General features: G+C 40.4%; 2 protein-coding genes and 1 pseudogene across 2 annotated transcripts; 1 reads left to right on the forward strand and 2 right to left on the reverse strand.

The window, feature by feature from the left end:
* Positions 1-157: 157 nt before the first annotated feature.
* On the reverse strand, positions 158-754 carry LOC133741746 (late embryogenesis abundant protein 18). Its single transcript, XM_062169476.1, has 2 exons — positions 473-754; positions 158-389 (listed from the first exon to the last, which is right to left on the reverse strand). The coding sequence occupies exons 1-2, from the start codon at positions 557-559 to the stop codon at positions 165-167; spliced, it is 312 nt and encodes a 103-aa protein (XP_062025460.1). The 5' UTR covers positions 560-754; the 3' UTR covers positions 158-164.
* Positions 755-9,303: 8,549 nt separating this feature from the next.
* LOC133706419 (cationic peroxidase 2-like) lies at positions 9,304-14,153 on the reverse strand (annotated as a pseudogene).
* A 4,094-nt stretch (positions 14,154-18,247) lies between these two features.
* LOC133744737 (peroxidase N1-like) lies at positions 18,248-19,469 on the forward strand. The gene is made up of 3 exons (XM_062172794.1): positions 18,248-18,649; positions 18,782-18,962; positions 19,042-19,469. Exons 1-3 carry the CDS (start codon positions 18,248-18,250, stop codon positions 19,467-19,469), a joined length of 1,011 nt encoding a protein of 336 aa, XP_062028778.1.
* The last annotated feature ends 3,380 nt before the right edge of the window (positions 19,470-22,849 follow it).

A 22,849-nucleotide genomic window follows, 5' to 3' on the forward strand; every position in this document is an offset into this window, starting at 1 on the left:
TTTGTGGTACTCCAGGAAAAACAGCAAACTGAACATCAGCCCTAAGCCTAACTTGCAAGATGAAACCACAAGGCCTAAGCTAAAGATAAATTTAATACGAGAGCATGACGGCATGAGAAGCTATAGCTAGCTCATTCTAGACTACCAACTAATACTAGCTACGACTAGGGCAGTTTTCGGGTGCTGTAACCTCCCAGTGGATACGATGGAACCGCGGTCCTACCCATCGGAGCACCGGCATCAGTTGCAGGAGCACCAGTAGTCAGTTTATCGGCTTCATGCTCGGCTTTGGACTCATGCAGCTTCATCTTCGCTTCTGCCTCTTTAGCTCTTCTCTTCTCCTCCGCTATTCTCTTCTCTTCCTCTGTCCTCGCTGTCATCTTCTCAACCTACAATCAATATAAACAACTATTAATGTACTGAATTCATCTTCTCTTATTGGATATGTAATTGAATAAATTAAAGCAGCAACCTTCTCTTCCGTTTTGGCTTTGTGAGTCTCTACTTTCTCCTTGGAAGCACTGGCCAAGTTACTGATCTTCTCCTTTGCAGACTGCATATCAATCAGATACTGGTCAAACACGCGCCACAAGACTAGGATTTGGTACTTGCTATATGAATTCCAAACGCTATGCCCTCCAATTATGCCTACGTATATCCAGGTTCAGTTTGAACTAAAATATTGATCTTAAATACCAAACAGAGAGAGACAGATATTCGATCATGAAGGTAAACAATGAAACAGACACGCGAACAGGTACGTGGTGAGCATGCATGGCGTCGAGAATGATAAGCTGCCACAATGTCTCTCTTTTTCAACCCTGTATTAATCAAACATGATCTGTCAATCGGTGGAGATCGAATCGGCCCTTTATATCGAGGCGGTGGAACCGCCACCGTCTCACATGCACGCTATACTATCTTCGCCTTGAAGCAGTTATACCAGGTTTTATCTCCACGTATTAGACACAAACAAAATCCAACAATAGGACTAGAAAAAGAGGAATAACGAGGACATCATTTGATACATCAAAGTGAATGAGGAAACATTAACTAGCTTAAACGCAATGAATAGTTACAATTGTAGTTCTATATATCTATACTAATTAAGAGAACAGTGCTTGCTCTTCAAAATTGAAATTTTTTACCAATTTAACTTTTATATATTAAAAAATCATGAAATATAATTAATTAATAGGGATAATATGGTAAATTGTAAAATAAAAAAAAAATAAATAAATAAAAAGCAGAAAATGTGGTAGTTGTACGAGAAGTTTTTCCATTATCTTAACTTATCTTCACACACATAGTCGGTGGGCCTTACTAGTATGTGTGTGTGTGTGTGTGTGTGTGTGTGTGTATATATATATATACACACACACACATATATATTTTCTATAAAAGCAAAAATCAAGAAAGAAAATAGGAGGTTTTAGTACCAAATAAAAAAACAGAGCCGCCTCCTTTTCTCTTAGGGTTAGGGTTTATGCGGTGTTTCTGTGCAACCATCAACAATGTCTTCTGTTGATGCCATGACAGCTCGACTGGCTTCTTCTCTTGCGATTGCTGAGGGAAGGAAGCAGGTCGATCTGCGACCTACACAAGGGAGGGTCTGCGACAGGCAGACGTGTTTATGGTGGGGAAACTTCTCACCGCTCGGGAGTACAAGAATTGATCTTTCCTGGGGATGTTCCGAAATGCATGGAGGGTGAATGGTTCACTGCGCGTAGAGGAGGTGGAGGGGCAGAGGGTTCTTTTTACTCTATTTGACGCCACAGATCGGGATTGGATCTGGAAGGGAGCTCCATGGGGGTACAATCATGCTCCAGTTGCCCTAGCCTACTATGATGGAGTGGCTGCTATTGAATCGATATCTTTCACCTCAGCCTCGTACTGGATCACTTGGCAAGGCATCCCTCCTGCCTTTCGTTCTGAGAGGGTGATGACTATGATCGGGTTTACCCTGGGTGACTTCAAGGAGATTGACAAACAGGCCAAGAAGGTTGGGAAGCTTCGAATCTGGGTGGAAATCCCTCTTAACCGACCGCTGCCTTTTCAACGATAGTATTGGGTGGAGGATGAAGTCGAGTTTTTATGCAAGTTTAGGTTTGACAAACTATTTGGTCGATGCTCGACTTGTGGCCTGGTTACTCATGTAGGCCTTCCATGCTCTGGACCTCTTTTGGAGGAGAATGATGAATCAACACGCACGGTCTTAGGTGCATCACAAGGACCTAATGCTTCTATACCAGAGATCCAGCTTGTTGGGAGCAATGTTTCGACCTCGAGTTCGGCGTCGGTTAACGTAATGAATGCAGGAGTCCATACTAGGGTTTTTATAGGAGGACAGGATGTGGTTTTCCGAACTGTGCTTCCAAATCAACTGCCGGAGCGGCTGCTCCGCAATCCGGCTGTGTTAATGAACCGACCTCGGCGTAAAACTCATATCCGAGAACTGACTGAGATGATAGCTGTATCTGACAGTTTCACGGGGAAGAGAAGACAGAGGGAGGATGACAACATCACTATTTCTCCGAAAAAAACTCAAGTTGAGTCTAGCTGTTGGAAAAAGAAACTTAAACTTGGAACCGGAACAGCTAGGTTTGGTACCGGTGTAGCCGACTGAGGAACAACCTCTCCAGGTGAAGAGGAAGAGGGGGAGACCTGCAGGTAGTAGAAACAAACTACCCTATGGGGAAAAGAAGAAAGCAAAGCAGGGAAACGAGAGTAGGCAGCAAAGAAAAAACTTCTCCCCAAGCTTGACAAGGCTGGTGGCGGAGCAGACTCCAACCGTACCCGAAAGGGAAGGAGATAGCTCTTTACTAATTGCATGTTATTTCCTTCAAGTCTATGTGAAGGTGGTGCAGCTTCTATATGTCTTCTATGACGTTTCTAATCGGTGTTTGTACCACAATTGAGTGCTTGGCAAGCAAGGGTTAGTTGAATATTTCTTCCGTAGGAGACGAGGTTAATCACTTTTGTATAGGCTTGCAACGTTTGCGAGCGCATCAGAGACGAGGCACATGAACCGCACACTCAAATATGCATAAATACGAGATATTAGACTCGAACTCAATCACTAGCTATAACGCAAATAAAAGTTGAGTGGCTGCTATGAGTCGTAGACGAATTAGCATAGCTGCATGCGATATTGCATAACCCAAGCGGAAATATTGGTGCGCATTACCAATGTCCAGGCTACCATCGTAGTCGTTTAATGGTGGCTTTTCCGCGAGACCAATTGGGTGTGTACATGGGAATATGATACTTGATATCAATACCCAATGATATGCAATAGTCATCGAAAATTGTCGATGTAAACTCTCTAGCATTATCAAGTCAAATTGATTGAATGGGATGATCTGGGTAGTGAGCCCGTAGCCATATGTTATGTGCTAGGAGTGTAGTACAAGCAGCATTACAAGTGGATAATGGCACAACACGTGACCAGTGTGTTTGCGTATCAACCAACACCATAAAACATCTATACGGTCCGCAAGTTGGTTGATCAAATCCATAGAATTCCCTTAGATTCTTTGTAAGAATGAAATTATTTCCTCAATCTCCTTTGCATAGGATGGTCTCAATCCTAAATAACAGGCTTTACAGAACGAAACATGGGCTTTATAATCAACCAATGAGGCTTTTGGTTAAGCCATAATGTCACAATAGACTTGAGAAGTAGAGAGAGGAGTTTATGGCGTCAATGCCATGTATTTGCCGCAGGGGGTAGGCAGCGCTGGCCATGTATGGCCGGTCTTTGCACAATCATGGCGCCATGAGGCGCATGTGCAGCTCCTCGAACCAATTCTTGGTCCTTACTTTTCTTCGTTCTGAAAATGGATGTCCGTGTAAAGTCTTTAATACACGGATCATCTTGTCAAAGCCTATATGTGTCAAAATCTCATAAGTCGTCTCTCATGACATGGTTGGATTCAATAACTCAAATAGTGGTTGCATACAACCCACTAGAGCGACACATAAGTTTCTCTAATACTCGTTTATGTCCGTAGTCATTAGAGGTGATGCAAAGGAACTCTGTCCATTCTCATAATGTGTTTCCACATGAAAACCATTGGCTCTTATATAATAAAGTTCGAATTAAGGTATGTCCAAGACTTTAAGTAAAAGAATTGACACTTTATTAATAGCCAATGATTACATCAAAGTTTCCAAAGTCTAATCCAAAATAAAAATCAAACTTAGACGAATCGTAGTCACTCAATCCGTTTGGTAACTCCAATCAAATATGACCAGGGAAGTAGAGAGATGTTGGTGGAGCGAGGCTCTCTTAAGTATCACTAATCTCAATGACTTTTCTAGACATCATATTTCATTGGGTGCGCCACATGAGAAAGAGTTAATACAATTATCATTTATTGACTAAGGCATATTGCCATTACAAAATTCTTGGAAATAAAAGACTACTCTAAAAATCTGCGGCATTTTGTCTTCATCGCCAGATTTAAAGTCTTCTTGAACTCGATGTCTTGATCACTGTGAGGCAGCTACCTTCTTAGGTACATTGCAAACTCAGGCCCATTGATCAGACGTTCCATATCAGAAATAGATACCATGAAGAGGATTCTCCCTTGATTGAGGCGGATTGGCGCAATGTGCATGGTCCCTAGGACCTGAGGCGTTGGAAGATTATGACCATGGCCAACGTTGGCTCTATGGTTTCCAACCCTTAGTCCCTCAAAATCACTGCTCCTACGGTGGCGTGATTGTCGCCTTTGGCGACTACCTTCATGAGCATTTTGATCATATGGATCATGACGTCTATGGCGACTTTCTCTAGCCATGGGATTATGCTCTGGATAGCTATCTCGAAGCCTATCAATTTCTCTTCTCACAAGCTCGTTGTCTTGCCTTTCAGCAATTTCCATAGCTTCAATAAGCTTTTGAAAGCTTGTGATCCGTCTTGCATTTATATGAGTCCGAAATAAATCACAGGACCTCATAGCATAGACAGGGAAGGTATTGAGGGTTTTCTCAATCAATTATTCTTCTGTGATCGTCTTGCCACAGAAGTGCATCATTGCTTTGATGCGGAGGGCTTCCGAATAAAATTTCATGACTGTGTCAAATTCAGAGAAGCGAAGATCTTTCCATTCTGCTTCTGTATTCGGAAGGATGGAGTCACGAACATTGCCATATCGTTCGCGAAGAGCTTGCCAAAGCTTTATAGCGCTATCCTCATTTATGAACTCAAACTGGAGGTCACTATCCATGTGACGTTTCATGAAGGCAAGTGCCCTGGAAATATCTTTCTCAGTTTGAGGGTCTAGAGCTGTTACTATAGGACAAAGCTCTTGGATTGTATGCAATAAGTCACGGGCAATAAGATGGAGCTCAACATCCTGAGCCCACGTTAGGTATCTTTTGCCTGCATGATCCAATGGAACAAAATCGAGTATGTTCGAGTTTGACATCCTGAAAAAGGGGTGAAACAAGAACGAATTAGTTTCGGAGCTAAACTTCCACGAAAACTAACAATAATAAGATTTCCGAGCTATGCTACCAAGAAATCGATTTCCAAGAATCTCTTTTGGATTAGACCAAACAATGATGTTTTAATATGATCACAATTTAATGCTTACGGACGCTCTTAGTCCAAGCATTGTGAACACTCTTAGTTCACACGAACGCTCTTAGTTCGTTTAATTATGGACACTCTTAATCCATATGAACACTCTTAGTTCGTTAAGCGTGAATCCCTACAATTCCGCTTTGTTAAATACTCAAAATCATTTGGCAACATATATTCCAATATTCTGCATAAAATAAAAGAATTTAAAATACATGAAAGCAGCAACTTTAATTACAAAAACTTACGTGATGATTTTTGGGCTTGAGAACACGCGCGTGTTGATGCAGGCGTGTAGTTAAATTTGCCGGAACCTGGTCGAAAATTGGCAGTTGGTGGGCTGCCCTTCTCCCTTTTTTTTTTTTTTCCTTCCTTCTTTTTTTTTTTCTTCTTTCCGGGCCCAGCCCTTCTCCCTTCCTTTTTTTTTTTCTTTTTCTGGGCCGGGTCCCTTCCTCCTTTTTTTCTTTTTTTTCTTCCTCCTTTTTTTTTTTCGCGACTTCTTTCTTCCTTCTGGTTCTTCTCCCTGCAGCGATCAACTGTTGAGCAGGTGGGAGGGAGGCTGCTGCAGTTCGCCGGTGGGAGGGAGGCTGCTGGGATCAGAGGTGCTGCGGTGTGCAGAGGGGGCTGGTGCGCGGGCTATGCGGAGGGAGGCTGATCGGAGGTGCTGCAGATCAGAGGTGCTGATGCTGGTGCTGCTGCAGTTCGACGTGCTGGTGCTGCTGCAGATCGCGGCTTGGGCTGCTGGGGGCAGGACACAGGGAGCGGTAGGAGGGCTGCAGGGAGGCTGCTGCTGCTGCTGCAGGTGCTTGGGCTCGGGCAGTTGTGCAGCAAGGAGGTGCGGCAGGGTGGCAGGAAACAGCGGGGCTGCTGTGCAGTGCGGGTGCGCAGGCAAGGGAGGCCGGTGTGCAGAGCAAGGGAGGCCGGTGTTGTGCGGCAGAGAGAAAAGTTTTTTTTTTTCAAAAGCTAGGGTTTTTTTGTTTTTCTTTTCTTTAAGGCTAGGGTTAGGGCTCGTGCTGATAACGTGTTGTAGGAGAATGAAATTGTGTTTATTATTGATAATAGGAGCCCTTTAAATAGGGAGTTACAAGGTACCAAAAAGGTAATAGAATCCGATTACTATTGAATACCTAGAACACATTCCTATTACAACTCTAAACCCTAGTTTGTAGAGGCACACTATGTCGACATCCTTCAACAAATAGGAACTAAAACAGGCTAAATGGTCCAATACCGAAATATTGCAATGTGCCCTGGCGTTTTTTGGTTTCAGGTAATTGGCATAAACAGGCTAAATGGTCCAATACCGAAATACAGCTTCTTCTTCACAGTCTGCATAATCTGTTCGCTTCTTCTTTATATGTCAATTACTCACACACACCGCAACATTCAAGGAAGATATTATACAAAGCTGAAGCTCTATCAGGTGCTTGCACGTACCTAGAATTCAATCGATCTATTTTATACCAGGAAGAAGTAGCTAGAGAACAAAAGACTAATAACAACGGTGAACAGTGAAGCAGCCACGACAACGGTGAACAGTGAAGCAGCCACGTCAACAGCGATGTGGTGAACATGCACAGTACCTATTGTACGGCTTTCATATATACGTACGTGCAACATCATGGAATTCACCCATTTTCCTTTTCTAATGCATTCTGGAGCAATATTGGGATGAGCTGTTAAGAACTTAATTAATATATCAGATATCTGACAATGCAATGGCTCAAATGTATGTGAAGTTGGTTTGTTTCTTCTCCTTATTGTTCTATTCTAACCAGGCTAACCAAGAAGAGGCTAACTAGGCTCATCAGCAAAATAAGAGTCGAATCACTACAAGACTTTTAGCGAAACCCAACCAGGTTTCTCAAAGGCATGAATACTCTTAACATCCTGTTGGAGAGAAAAAAATAAGAAGAAAAAATGAACTTAATTGGTGTTCAGTAAAGATATTGGCTTGCGTACGTTTTGCATAAATAAGATGAGAGCGACAAACCAACTTTCAATACTTCACATTTGAAAGTCGGTTTGTTTCACATTCGTCATCCGTTGTCGCATCCCCATCGTCCTTGCACCCCCGCCGCCGTCGTACAAGTGTAAGGCCACCACCCGGCCTAGCAGCCTAGCTAGCACAATCACAGCCTCATCCCACCCACCGACCCCTGCATTCCGATTTGAACAACCACCCTCACACTAATCTGATCCAACGCTCCTTCCATCCAACCCAACCAACCTCAAAACCAAGCCAAGTCGACGTCTAAGATGAGATCCTACTGCCTCAATCAACGCCATCAGTTGAAACACTAATCCAGTCACTGAAGCCCTTTCCTGAGAAGCCAAAGAGGCAAGGCTGCATGGGGCCTGCGTTTGTGCGGAGAGCCGTAGAACGAGAACATTCGAGGGAAAAGGAAAACCTAGGTATGGTGGAGCGCGTGGGCACGTTATTCCACCTCTACTCTTCACATGAATATTGTGTAAGAATACCTTAGCAGAGAGATGGAGACCACTCTTTTTCTTCTTTTGTTCCACTCTGACTCTTTTGATAACCTTCTTAGGCAAAACATGCACCACTTTCAACATACCATGTTTGTGGTATTCCACAAAGAAAATCGAATATTTTCAAATTAATTTCAAAGAAATAACTAATTCTGAAGGGTAATTTGATATATAAATATATATATATATATATATATATATATATATATATATATATATATATATATATATATATATTAGACTAACTTTTCGGTCACATGAGATTTCGATTGTTCAGTTTTTAGGTCCTTATGAATAGATCAATTCTGTAAATTTTCAGCTAAATTGATTATCATTTGGGTATTCATAATAGTGATTTACTAATTATGAACACGAATGGTTCAGGTTGGACAGATTTGGTTCGTCAATTGATTTAATCTAGTTCGATATCTTAACGGTCACCAATTTGGCTGAAATTTTACAGAGATGATCTATACATTAGTACCTAAAAACTAAACTGTCAAGATGTGGATATGAGACCGAAAAGTGACCCTAAACTCTAACCTCGCACTTTAATTTCAGAGCGAGGCCTCGCTCTGGATAAATATTACACACACACGCACACAATATTCTTGCTATGCTAAGGAGGTCAGTTCCTTAGCTAAGAAACGTATTTCCATATTTTGATCACTTTTCGATTACATATTCACATTTTAACCGTTCACTTTTTAGATCCTAATGTATAGATCACTTCTGCAAATTTTCAGCCAAATTGATGATCGTTAAGGTATCGAACTCGATTAAATCAATGAACGAACCGAATCTGTCCAACCTGAACCGTTTATGTTTATAATTGTAAATTGCCGTTTTGGATGCCTTAATGATCATCAATTTGGCTGAAAATTTGCAGAGATGATCTATATATTAGGACCTAAAAAAATTGAACGGTTAAGATGTGAATATGTAATCGAAAAGTGGTCAAAATATGGAAATCCATTCCTTAGCTAAGGAACGAACCTCCTTAACAGAGCAAGCCTCTATGTGTGTGTGTGACATAACTCTTTGAGTTCGTCTCACAATACAAATCAATCCTTTTTTCATCTAAAAGATTCACAAGTTATGAATGAGCTCCAAGTAACTATTTTATTTGAATGAAGATATCATGTTATTAATGAAAATGAGGTCAATTTCACAAACAAATACATAAAAATGAACTCCAAGTAAATATATTGGATCTTCCATCAGTTAATTGCAAAACAAATTCGGCGAATTTCTCCCTTTGCCGCAAGTTTTAAACCGATTGTACTCATCTTCACCATGGACCTTCCAAACTCGGTGCGCATTGAAATTCAATGCTCGTAAGCCTCTGACACCCAAGAAACGTTGGACAAAGCTTCTTGTTGAGGCATCAGTCCATAACATTTGATCGGACTCGAGTATCCCACGACCATTCTTCAAGTTTGTAAAGAAAGTCGCATCAAATCGGTTCCCGCTGCCTGTGTCTAAATCAACACGCTTGGCTCCACCATCGTTTTGTGGGCAAAGTGACTGTAGTTGAGAAATGAATGAAGGACTAATGGTAGGATCAACACCACCATTTCCGGTTGCATTGAAGTTATAGAGTGATTAGAGTCTGTAACTGAAAAACTATCAAGCTGTAGTACCAATTGTGTGTCCACCCAGGGTAAAGCTATGGTATGTTAACATTTCTCATACATCAACTATTTTTACCCCTGTAAGGACTCATGTTATCACTTTGAGGACTAATATTACTATTTTCAGGACTCATATGGTAAACTAAGAAAATTTACCACTTTAAGGACTCATGTTACCACTTTGAGGACTAATATTACTATTTTGAGGACTCATGTGGTAACTAAGAAAATTTACCACTTTAAGGACTCATGTTACTACTTTGAGGACTAACATTACTATTTTGAGGACTCATTTTACCACTTTTAATGCAATTGTATGCATGTCATACGTACAATGTGTTAAGAATTTTCCGTCTAGCTATATAGAGTTTACAAAGATTGGTTAAAATAAATACCATGCAAAAATAATTAATTGTTATATAATTAACTAAAGCTTACCAACAAGAGTGACAAGATCTTGAGTGTTGAGACCCACTGCTTTGAACTTGTCCTTTTGTAATTTCATGGAGTCTCTGAAGCCAGGCAAAGCTGAAGTTTCAGATGCTAATGAAACTCGTCCATCACATCTCCCGGTGGGAACCTGCTTCCAATCAATTCCCTTCGTCTGTAAGAAAATAACAATGTATTTTTGAGCTTGCAAATTGATGACTAATATATAGTAATGAAGCTGTACTTTTTCACAACATATTAACCAACTATAATCTAATTTCAAGTTAAAAGTTTACCAAGACCACAGAATCGCGAGCAGCAAGGGCGATAATGTCAGCACAGGAAACAACTCCAGGGCATGCGGCTTCAAGTTTCTTCTTTTCATCGTCATTCGTCAATAACTTCCCAACCTCTTAATCCGCGGTTAGGGCCAGCAGTTTTTTCGGTGTTTGGACCGTCAAGATCAGGACTGAAGCATCGCAACCTTGGACAAAGCAATCATGAAAGTGCATCCTTAACAAGCCAGGAGCAATGGAAGGATCAGAACTGAAATGAGCTTGAACTGTTTGCTTGACAATGGACTCTGCTTTAGGGCATGAACTTGAATAGAATCTGTAATACCCCGAAAAATCCAAATTAAATTCCATGGATTTTTAGAAATGATTTCACGATAGTAGGAGCGAGTACGAAGCTTGGAGAAGTTGTGGAATTAGTTCGAACGATTTTATTTTCGAAAACGAACGTTTTTAGGGGGTCAACAAAGTTGACTTTTTATACGTTCAAAATTTGGGAAAACTTCCTTCATGAAAGTTGTAGAGCTCGTCGATACGAGTTCGTGGACATGTGGAACGCATTATTCGGAGTTCGTATGATTAAGTTATGAATTTTTGAAAATTGGGAATTTTCTATAAATAGGGAATTTTCTGATTTTATTTTTCATTAAGGACGAAACTTTTCTGTTTTTGCGGAATAGTCCCCCGGATTCACTCTCTCTCTCGATCGAAAACCTTCAGAACCCTCGGGTTCCGACCGACCCGACCCGGCCAAACGGTGGTCCTCCAGCCTCCTCTGGCCCCGGACCCGACCTTCCTTGAGCTCGCCGTCGCACGCACAGCCTCCCTCTGGTGTCTCCTTGCCCCGCCGCTGTCTCTATCCCTGGATCGAAGCCCCCCAGAGCCAAGCTTTTGACCCGATCGGATCTTGGCCGTGCCGGTGTTGCACGGGCCGATCCTCCCCATTTTTGTGATCTCCTCCTTCCCCTGATCATCCTCATATCCTCCTTGCTTGACGATTTGGAGTGTGGAGTGAAAGATCACGAGTTGAAGATTTCGACGTCCCTGATTCAATCTGGAATCTGATCAGACGCACCAGATTAATCCAACTTCAACGCTTGATCTAGGACGATCTAGGCCGAACCAGGCTTAGCTCCAGGTATGGAAGTCGATCACCCTTTCATTTTGAACCAGTTTGTAGTTGGCCACTTTGCCATCGGAGGTGGTGGACTGGCGTTGACCGCCCACTGACCACCGCTTGTGGCGGCGCATCAGACCATATTTCGAGTTTTCATTATCTAGGCGATGATCTATGCATCCATACGAGCGTTTTGATATATAACATGGTCATGTTAGAAAAAGTTGATAAATAGTGGATTTACGTTTTGACGTTACTATTTAACGTTTTTACGTTTATCTTCGGTTTACGATCTGTGAAGATCTGACCATCGGTTTTGCTTCAATTTTGGATATGTTGATCGTATGACTGTCCCGGTGACTTTGTGAGGTCACGGGCGAAGATCCGACCGTTGGATCTTCGTATAATTGAGAAACAGTGATTAGGGAGGCGATTCGTGAGAATCCGTCTGTCGGATTTTTGTATAAATTTGTGAAGATGTTAGTAAGGACGATTCAGGAAGATCCGACCGTTGGATCTTCGTGATGATTTTTGGAGGGTGATCCTAAAGGCGATCCGTGAGGATCCGACCGTTGGATCATCATTTAATTTCGATCCGACCGTTGGATTGTCATTTAAGTATGTTTTTGAGTTGTTGGCTAAGTTAAGGTCATGTTTGACTAGGTGATTGACGGTCTTCCTTGGGTGAGCGGTTTCGGTGTGTATTGTGTTGAATTGAAGACGCAGCGGGAATATCGAGGTGAGTAAATCGCACATGGTTCATTCACGAACCGAAATTCGGTGATTTTATTTAATTGGGAAATTGTGGAAATTGTTTTATGAAAATAAATATTTGTTTTAAATTATATGGACTTGATCGACTACGGTCCATAGGTAAGTAAAATGTATTTAAACTATAAAAATGAATTTCTAGATTTTATTGCATGTGAACTATAGTTGGTATTAGTGGTCACTCTTGTGTGGGTGACTACGTGTATATATATTTACGTGGAATATATATTGGATGGTGTGACATCGGGTGAAGTATTGATGTGATTTACTGAGTTATATTTTGAGCATTACCCTTTGGAATATGTGATTTATCTTAGATGTTGTGTTGTCTATGATAATGGGTAATTGAGTAAAGTGCGATAGTTGAGTCGTTGAGATGAATTAAATGAGGAGTCGAGTGAATTGAGGAAAGCAGTCATTCGTAAGGTGAACCTTGGCCCAGGTGACACTTTACGATACAGTTAGAGCTCTAGTCTGTCTGCCGTCATACTGCTTGGGGGATAAACTAGTTATCATATGCCCTTGGGTATGACATGACATACTGAATGGGGTGATTAATATAATTAATCATAAGCCTGTAAGTATGATATACTGAATGGGGTGATTAATATAATTAATCATAAGCCTGTAAGTATAATATACTGCATGGGATGATTTATATAAATAAATCATAAGCCTGTGAGTATATATTGAGTAAGAAGTTGTTTATTATTGAGTAGTCATGATGAGATGTGAGTTGATTGATGCTTGAAGTGATGTTGTACACTTCAATTCTTATGCAAAACAAAATTAAAATGTGCTTGAGTTGATTGTGCTACTTTAAATCGTGCAATCCTTTCATTTACTCATACGAGCTTTGCAAAAAGCTTACCGGGTTTGTATTGTTGCAATCCCGGTACACTATTCAAACGGTGTAGCGGGTAATCCTGCAGGTCAGGAGAATCAGGACGGTGATCGTGCGGGTTAGAGAATTTGTTTTAGTTTTACAGCAATTGTAATTGTGAGGTGAGTTATGCTCATTTGAGCCTTACAATATAATTTGGTGAGAGTGTGCTGTAATAAACAAATTTGAGATTTGGTTTATGTAATATTGAGAGGTGTGAAGTGTGGTTGTTTTGAGAAAAGAATTCAGGTTGTATTTATGTGAGTTGTATTAATTCATGTTTCGGATTTGGATTTGTTATTCAAAATCCGGGGCGTGTTTGAACTTGTCCTTTTGTAATTTCATGGAGTCTCTGAAGCCAGGCAAAGCTGAAGTTTCAGATGCTAATGAAACTCGTCCATCTAATCTCCCGGTGGGAACCTGCTTCCAATCAATTCCCTTCGTCTGTAAGAAAATAACAATGTATTTTTGAGCTTGCAAATTGATGACTAATATATAGTAATGAAGCTGTACTTTTTCACAACATATTAACCAACTATAATCTAATTTCAAGTTAAAAGTTTACCAAGACCACAGAATCGCGAGCAGCAAGGGCGATAATGTCAGCACAGGAAACAACTCCAGGGCATGCGGCTTCAAGTTTCTTCTTTTCATCGTCATTCGTCAATAACTTCCCAACCTCTTAATCCGCGGTTAGGGCCAGCAGTTTTTTCGGTGTTTGGACCGTCAAGATCAGGACTGAAGCATCGCAACCTTGGACAAAGCAATCATGAAAGTGCATCCTTAACAAGCCAGGAGCAATGGAAGGATCAGAACTGAAATGAGCTTGAACTGTTTGCTTGACAATGGACTCTGCTTTAGGGCATGAACTTGAATAGAATCCGACACGGGTGTTTTGGCCTTGCACCACCTTGGTAGCCAAAGCAATGAGCAAGAGATACATAAAAAAGAAAATTCTGGACATTTGGAACATTGTGGTGCTTAACCAGGGCCGGTCCTGAGATTCTAACGGCTTGAGGCGAAGAATTAAAATGTGGCCTCCGTGTGTGTGTCTATATATATATATATATGTGCCAAATAACAATATAAAATCATGTATTTTTGAAAAAGTAAATATAAAATTAATAGCAAAACCAAAGTATATGAATTTATTTCTCTACATAAATTTCTGAATTACAAAACTAGTTAAATATAATTTTTTTTATGGCTGAGCCACCGGGTCCAAGAAAAAATAGCTCAAGTGATTGGGGACAAAAAAAAAAACAACAAGAAACCTGAAAAGTTTGGGCCCTTCTTAAGTCAAAACTGATTGTAAAAATTAAAAAATAGAAGTGGAAATTAAAAAATAGAAGTGAAACAAAAGAGAGATTCGAACCTTGGTGGGGAAAGACACGGACTGACTACACCACCGCTGGAGCAACGCTCAATTTGCTATTAATAGGAGGAAACTGTTTATATATATACTATCTCTAACATATGTACAGAAACTCTGGAGGCCCCCGGGAGCCCGTGGCCTGAGGCGGCTGCCTCAGGTGGCAGCCCTCAGGGCCGGCCTTGTGCTTAACTGAGCTATAGCTTTCCTAGATAGAAAACTTAATGAATTCGTTGGCATGGTGATTGAAGTAGCTAGTGCTTTAATTATCTTGTGTTTGTGATTGTGCTAGGAGTGAAATGGTCTGAAGTACTTATAGGGCATCATGAGTTCAAAACGCGGAGAGAAAGTAAACAAAGCTGGCTAACGGCTAAAAATAAATACTATCAATTTCATTTGGGTTTTTTGCACCAACAGTGTCTGGAAACTCGGGTGACTGACAATATGATACCCGAACTTTAAAAGTTATCAAAGTGATACCTAGACTCAATTTTTCGTATCAACGTCGTACCTGCTGTCAACTTCTGTCACGTCTCCGTCAATCTAATCACGTGCGTAGCATGTGACTCGTTAAATGAGGCTAAAAAGTCCGATTTGCCCTCAATTTCTTTTTCTTTATTTATTATTATTATTTTTATTATTTTTTTTTTTAAGAATACTCAATTCCTTAAACTCTCTCTCTCTCTTTAAGGTAACCAGTTTTGAATTCGAGGAGGATCCATATCTTCGAAGGGCACTTCTCGAGCCTCGAAGTCCATTGTTTGCTATTTATCTCCGAACCTTTCCGGCTGGCTGACTTCAGTTAGCTTGGCATTAGCAGTAGGCAACTTTTTGCCTCTCAACTCCAGTGATTTGTCTTCTACCCACCCACTTCTTCAATTTCGGTTAATTATGCTAGTAGAAGTGATCAAAGCTATGGGAAATGACCAAAATAGACTAAATCACCGACGTGCACAGTAGCCACACACAGTGGCCGAACCTGCAACACACGGTGGCCAAACCTGCAAAAAATTCCAATTTCTCCAAATCTCAACCAAAATGAAATTCAAGTGCAGAAGCATGTAGAGCTCGACAAGTAGACCAATTTTGATATCTGAGTTGAAATCGAAGGTCGCCGGAAAAGGAACAAAACCCACCGTGAAATCCCTACACCATCTCTCCTTCGATTCTCACTCATGCTTCGTTGTTGGGACAATCGGACACCACAAGGACGTCCACGACGTCAAGAGGAAGTTGCGGCCACTAGTCGAAGGTCTCGAAACAACCGGAATTTGGAAAGCTCGCCGGAAATCCATGAAGCTTCACCCCTTCGATTCTCCTTCCTCACTTCGCGACTTGACAAACGAAGACCACCAGGTCGGTAGCCGCCTCACCATTCCCTAAAAGACTTGAAGCCGGCGTCATGGGTTCAAAAAAGATAATCTCTTTCCCCTCCTCGCCGCAGTTCAACTTCGACTGGCCGGAACTCATGTTCGTCCCTGACCCAGTTCCGGTCTTCTCAGCCCCAGTTTTTGGCGTCCGAGACCAACCAGACCACCGCTGCGGCTCTCTCCGCAAATTTAGAGATCCCAGTTTCATAAAGATCCACACTCGCAGTCAGCGAGTCAACAAAGAAAACGCAAAAAACCTCTCTCCCCACCGATTGGGATCTTTGGTTAATAAACAAAGTAAAAAAAAATCATTTTTAATTTTTAATTTTGAATTTATTCATTTAGGATTTAATAGAGGGGAAAAGACTTTTTTGCCCTCATTATGCGATTCACGTGTCTCGCATGTAGTCAAAATTGACGGCGCCGTGACGGAAAATGACCGCAGGTATGACAGAGATACGAAAACTTGAGTCTGGGTATTACTTTGATAACTTTGTAAGTTCGGGTATCATATTGTCAGTCACCCAAGTCTTCAGACACTGTTGGTGCAAAAAACCAATTTCATTTTGGAAGCTTTTATTGTATTTCTAACATCTCCATGCATTCTTTTCTTTGTCCTCGTGACCCTTCTCTGATTTCATTTTATATTTACAAGACCCATACTCTGATGCTCTTTTTCAACGGTTGCTTATCTTATATGCATGGCTAACAAATCATAGTTGTTGAGTCGTTGTCAGCCCATTGTTTCTTAATCTACATATTGTGCCGCTATATATAATGTATAATACATAGTGATTACTATATATGTGTCCCGTACACACATGCAAAGAGAACTAGACAGGCTGCTGGTCATGAATGGGGAGCTAACTAACCATGAACGGACAGACGACAAGGTCCGGATCCTCTCCTTTAACTTGGATTCTTTTGACCCAAGTTTCTCTCCTAGGAGGCTAGGACTAGGAATCTCTAGTTTTTAATAAAGAACAATTCTTAGGTTCACCCCTAGGGTGAATGAGCATATTCACCCCCATTGTCGATTAACGCATAATAACTTTATAATTTTCTAATCCAACCATTCATTTTGTATAACGTAATACAAAGATTAGCTTTGTAAAAAATCAATCAAATTGAAGACCTTTCAGTTATTCATTTCTATGAAATACATGGACGGTTCATCATAATAGTAGTAAGTGTTGTTAGAACCATCCATTTGTTTGATTCAATTAGATAATTAAACGATTTCTGATTCGATTGATTTTTTACAGAGATGATCTTTAAAGGCTAATTTAAGATATGGACCGTTGGATTATAAATTTATTAAATAAAAGTATGTTAATCGACAATAGGGGTGAATATGCGCATTCACCCTAGGGGTGAACCTAAGAATTGTTCTTTAATAAATATGGGTTGTATGTTTAAATTTCAAAGGGTCGTCTATCATCCTGTTTAGGGTTTTAGATTGTATGTATGTTCCTACAACACTGTAACTTTTTGATAAGTATTCATTAAAAATTAAGTGACATTAGCACTTCGATTAAAAACTAGGAATTTATGGACATCCCGAAATTAAGTTTTTCAGTTTTTCTTTACTAAAGTAAAGTAAACCTAGTCAAACGGGACATAGGGCTGAGTCCTCCTCAAATTGATCTGGTACAAGCTACATTACTACATATACATGTTAAGGAACATGTTAGTCATATGAACCGAGATTATCTTGGCATCACCAGCTTCATTATCAGTAAGCATTATCCCATTATTGGAAAGGAATTCCTGACATGCATGACCAACCCCCCCACGGCCTTTCAAATTGGTGCAACTTAGAAGTAATTGATCCACAACAAGCTAAAAAAGAAAGGGTCACGCGTTGTCAAAGAAAAAATCAAAGTTGTAATGTTTAAATTAAACAATATATACTTGACAGTGACCACGTGATCATATTACTATAGAAAAATCAAAAGAAAAGAATGCAATAGGTTAACATTGTAAAGTGAAACAGTACCATGCAATGCATTTATGCAAATACAGAAGACCATAATGAGGAGAAGGCTACACAGTAGAACTTTCCTTGCCTTATCTTCTGGTTTTGCCCATAATATTTTTGTAGCAGCCGGCTTTGTTTACCTTGTGTCTTTAAATATTTACATGACCTTTATACAACCTGCCCTATATATACTAGTCGAGGCTTTACTCCCACAACATCACAAGCCAAAGCGCATCGATCATTATAGAAGTTGACACAGATTCTATAGTACTGACCCTAATACATATCTCAGATCTCTCTAGTAAGGCACCAAAATGTACCTTAAGTCATCCATTTTGTTAATGCTTCTCTTGCTTTCCTTGGCTACAATCTTGCTCTCTGCGCAAGGTAGAGAAGTCCCCCGTGTCGGATTCTATTCGCGTTCATGTCCTAGAGCAGAGTCCATTGTCAAACAAACAGTTCAATCTCACTTCAAATCAGATCCTACCATTGCTCCTGGCTTATTAAGGATGCACTTCCATGACTGCTTTGTTCAAGGCTGCGATGGTTCTGTTCTTCTCGACGGTCCAAGCACTGAAAAAACTGCTGGCCCTAACCGCGGATTAAGAGGTTGGGAAGTTATCGACGATGCAAAGACAAAGCTTGAAGCCGCATGCCCTGGGGTTGTTTCCTGTGCAGACATTCTCGCCCTAGCTGCTCGCGATTCTGTTGTTTTGGTAATTAATTAATTTGAAAAGCAGGCTACACAATATTTATTTTGTGCATGAGTATGCACATTGATTAACTCAGTAACCTATTAATTAATCAGTAGCATGCTGAAGATTGAATTCGTTTCTATTTTATTGCAGACCAAGGGAATCGATTGGAAGGTGCCTACTGGAAGATTAGACGGACGTATTTCATTGGCATCGGAGACTTCAGCTTTGCCTGGCTTTAGAGACTCCATGAAAGTACAAAAGGACAAGTTCAAAAATTTGGGTCTCAATACTCAAGATCTTGTCACTCTTGTTGGTAAGCATTATATAACTGGTTAGTTATACATTAATTTCAACTAACTTCCTTGCACGGTAGCATTTTAACTAACCTTTCTCAAATCGATCATCTCTAGGTGGACACACCATTGGCACTACCGCTTGCCAGTTATTCAGCTACAGACTCTATAACTTCAACACAACTGGAAATGGTGATGCTACAGACCCTACCATCAGTCCTTCATTCCTTTCTCAATTAAAATCACTTTGCCCAGAAAATGGCGATGGAGCCAAGCGTGTTGGTTTAGACACAGGCAGCGAAAACCGATTTGATGCGACATTCTTTACAAACTTGAAGAATGGGCGTGGTGTACTCGAGTCCGATCAAATGTTATGGACTGATGCCTCCACAAGAAGCTTTGTCCAACGTTTCTTGGGAGTCAGAGGCTTGCGAGCATTGAATTTTAATGCAGAGTTTGGAAGGTCTATGGTGAAGATGAGTAAAATTGGTTTGAAACCTGCGGCAAAGGGTGAAATTCGCCGCATTTGTCCTGCAGTTAACTGATGAATTTAGGCAAAAGGAAGTCAGATTTTATTCTTTTGTTTTGGCAATTCGATCAAGTGCATTTTCCGTTAATTGGTTTCTATCTGTCTACAAAATCGTTCATTCCTTTGTGTAAGCGAATTAATAAAGTCAGTTTTTTACTTTGACGTTGATATATATATATACTAGCAACGCAATCGCCTCACAATTATGTTGTACGTTAGCAAATGAGACCTAGTAGTGCGCTGCTAGGGTTGAGCGGCCGCCGCCCTTGGGCGTGGTTTTGCAGAACCTTCCCCCTTCAATGGGGTTCTATTACTTCACCTTCTGTGGTGTCGGACCTTTGGAGCGCGGACTCTCGTCTTCCCTCCTTCTCATTTGATCCAATGACGGTCCCCTGCGTGGAGTTGGAAGCGGCCTGCTCTTTGCCGGCTCGATCGGCGTTGAGGATGATAGCCTATCTATCATCGCGGATGGCGGCTCACGGTGGTGGTTCGTCAAGGCCTCAACGGGCGCGTCTCAAATTTGGTGAGGTGGGTCGGGTTGGTTTGTGCTTGGATGTTCAGGGCATGCCCAGACCAGATCGATCGGGTGGTGTTGTCACCGAATCGGTACTAGGTGAGGCTGACCCCGTCCGGTGTGCTAGGTTGGAACGATGGTTGATTCTTCTTCGACGAGGGTTGGAGGGGTTGCACTCGGGCCGCCTCTGGCAGAATTCGCAGATCGAATCGACGTGGTGGGGCATCCCAGATCTATTGCGCAGCTGCCTTCCCCGGAATGGTCTTTTCCATCAAGGTTTGGTGGAGCCCCGGATTGATTCAGACAGCGCGGCCGCTCGGATCACTGGGGTTTGGGTGCGGAGGCTTTCCAGTGCTCAGAGGTGGAAGCTTTCGAGTGCTCAGAGAAGAGATGGTGCTGGGGTGCCCATGAGCTTGGGTGCCCTAATCAGATTCGAATGGGCTTAGGCTGTTGTCAAGACTGCTCTGGCAGACTTGACTTTGGTCTCGGGCCGGATTTGGATCCGTATTTGGGATCCTGGTCGCTTACAAATCCGGATCTTAGATCCGAGACAGCTGCTCATATTGATCTGGTATTTGTTCTGGTTCTTGGGAGTTTGTTTGTTAACTTTCGAGTTTTTGACACCCTCGGTTACTTTCAAACTCCTGGTGAGCGAATCACCTCTCCTAGGTGATCATATCACCGGTTACAGTTACGATTACTCATATATTTACACTGCTCTCGTGACATATGCAGTGCAGCGATGTCGTCCGACATCAAGTCACATGGTTACCTTTAATTTTAGATGCGTCTGTGCATCTTGCTATCCTTTATTATTTTCCTACTTTATAGATGCGTTTGTGCATCTTGTTATGCTTAATTGTTTTTCTTTCGATGCTGTTGCATCGCTCCATGTACTTCTCAGTTTCACTTAATATAGTTTGTCGTCTTTCCCTTCAAAAAAATATATATATATACTAGCAACGTGCCCACGTTTCTCACAGGTGATAATGTGATGTTAATAGAAAATAAATCGACTAAAAAGAATAGTGGTTATTTATTTTTTAGACATAGAATAGTGGTGGTTTGGGTATTTTTTTTCAATTTACTCTTTTATTTTTTTATATTTTATTAAATTAATTTGATAATTATGTTATTGAAGGGTATTATATGCACTTTTAAAATTTGGTGAAGCCTTTGACACCAAAAGAGAGCCTCCAATTATAGTAGTATATATATATATATATATATATATATATATATATATATATATATATATATATATATATATATATATATAGGGCAGTGCTATTCACACACCTTTTCTAATTTTCTATTACTTTAATTCAATCTTTTTTATAAATTACCCTAATTACCCTCCCTTGTAAATCTGTTTATTTTTCTTTTTTTTATTTGACAATTCAATCATGAATTAAACATCATTATACAATAAATCAATTTTCTTTTACCTATAAATGAAAGAAAAATAATACGTTTATTAAGTGGAATGACTTGTATTATTAGACAAAGAATATGCTTCTCAGGTAATCACCTTCACCCAACTGAATCCAAATTGTAAAGTTTGTCCTCATATGATGCAAAGTATGAAACTCAATTCTTGTTTGTTTATGACTATTAATCCAGGTGCATCATCCTAAAAAAAAAAACAATATTTTTCAGGGTTTTATCCACTTCAGCCACATGCTTCCACACTGCAACTGATTATGTACACAAAATTTGGAGATGCTCTACATAATATTGAATGCAATGAGTTGCAATCTTCGTGTGGAGACAAAATTATGTTCTACTAGCATAATATAGTAGAACAAATCATGTTTATAATCATAAGGCCATCATTATTAGGCTGTTGTAAAGTTCTATAGTTGCTCAATGGATTCAAATACACCAAATAATTTCAATTAGAATCTTACCAGGAATAATGGATTCAAAGGGGCTCGAATGATCAATGAACTCATATTTTTTTTCTTTCTATGTCTCCATTGCAAAATAAATGTAAAATTTTCTCAAAAGATGGGTCTAAAGTTTCTTGTTCTACCATGATTAAACTGCAAAGCATCATATTAGAAAGATAGAATGACTATGCTAGAGAAGTTTTTGATGAAAACCGAAAAGAGTTTTGAAGTCATTTGTGTCTGCGAGAAAATAAGGGTTTAGGATTTGAGGATGTGACTTGCCAAATAGAAAATAGAAAAAGAAACATAATTATAAGGAAGAGTAGTTAGGGTAATTTTAAAAAGAAAATTGAATTAATGTAATATAAATATATAAGGGGTGTGTGAATAGAGAAAAATGGTGTGTGAATAGCACCATCATATATATATATATATATATATAGAATTATTCTCAGGTGCGGACGTCCGTACCGAATTTTCGGTACGGATTTCCTGTTTTCGACCACTTTCCGGCTACATTTTTACATCTTAACCGTTCAGTTTTTAAGCCCTAGTGTATAGATCACCTCTACAAAATTTCAGCTAATTTGGTGATCGTTAAGGCATCCAAAACTGCATTTTACACTAACGAACCGAATCTGTCGAACCGGAACCGTTCGTATTTATAATGGTAAATTGCAGTTTTGGATGCCTTAACGATCACCAAATTGGTTGAAATTTTGCAGAGGTGATCTATACTCTAGGACCTAAAAACTGAACGGTTAAGATGTAAAAATGTCGTCGGAAAGTGGTCGAAAACAGGAAATCCGTACCGTCCGCTCGGTATGGGCGTCCGCACCTGAGACGGACTATATATATATATATATATATTTCAAGAGTTAATTTCATTTTACCTCCCTAACATTTACACGTTAAGTCAGTTGTGACCCTGCACTTTTAATTTCATCATATGTACCCCTATGCTCTCCAATTTAATCAATCATGTCCAAT

Source organism: Rosa rugosa, chromosome 4 (genome assembly GCF_958449725.1).
Source record: "Rosa rugosa chromosome 4, drRosRugo1.1, whole genome shotgun sequence".
Lineage (NCBI taxonomy): Eukaryota > Viridiplantae > Streptophyta > Magnoliopsida > Rosales > Rosaceae > Rosa > Rosa rugosa.

Excerpts from the sequence above, each read along its gene's own strand:
- LOC133741746 (XM_062169476.1), bottom strand. The coding sequence starts at position 559 with ATGCAGTCTGCAAAGGAGAAGATCAGTAACTTGGCCAGTGCTTCCAAG. Across the intron at positions 390-472 it reads AAGCCAAAACGGAAGAGAAG|GTTGAGAAGATGACAGCGAG; the intron begins GTTGCTGCTTTA and ends TATTGATTGTAG.
- LOC133744737 (XM_062172794.1), top strand. The coding sequence starts at position 18,248 with ATGTACCTTAAGTCATCCATTTTGTTAATGCTTCTCTTGCTTTCCTTG. Across the intron at positions 18,650-18,781 it reads CTCGCGATTCTGTTGTTTTG|ACCAAGGGAATCGATTGGAA; the intron begins GTAATTAATTAA and ends ATTTTATTGCAG. Across the intron at positions 18,963-19,041 it reads TGGTAAGCATTATATAACTG|GTGGACACACCATTGGCACT; the intron begins GTTAGTTATACA and ends GATCATCTCTAG.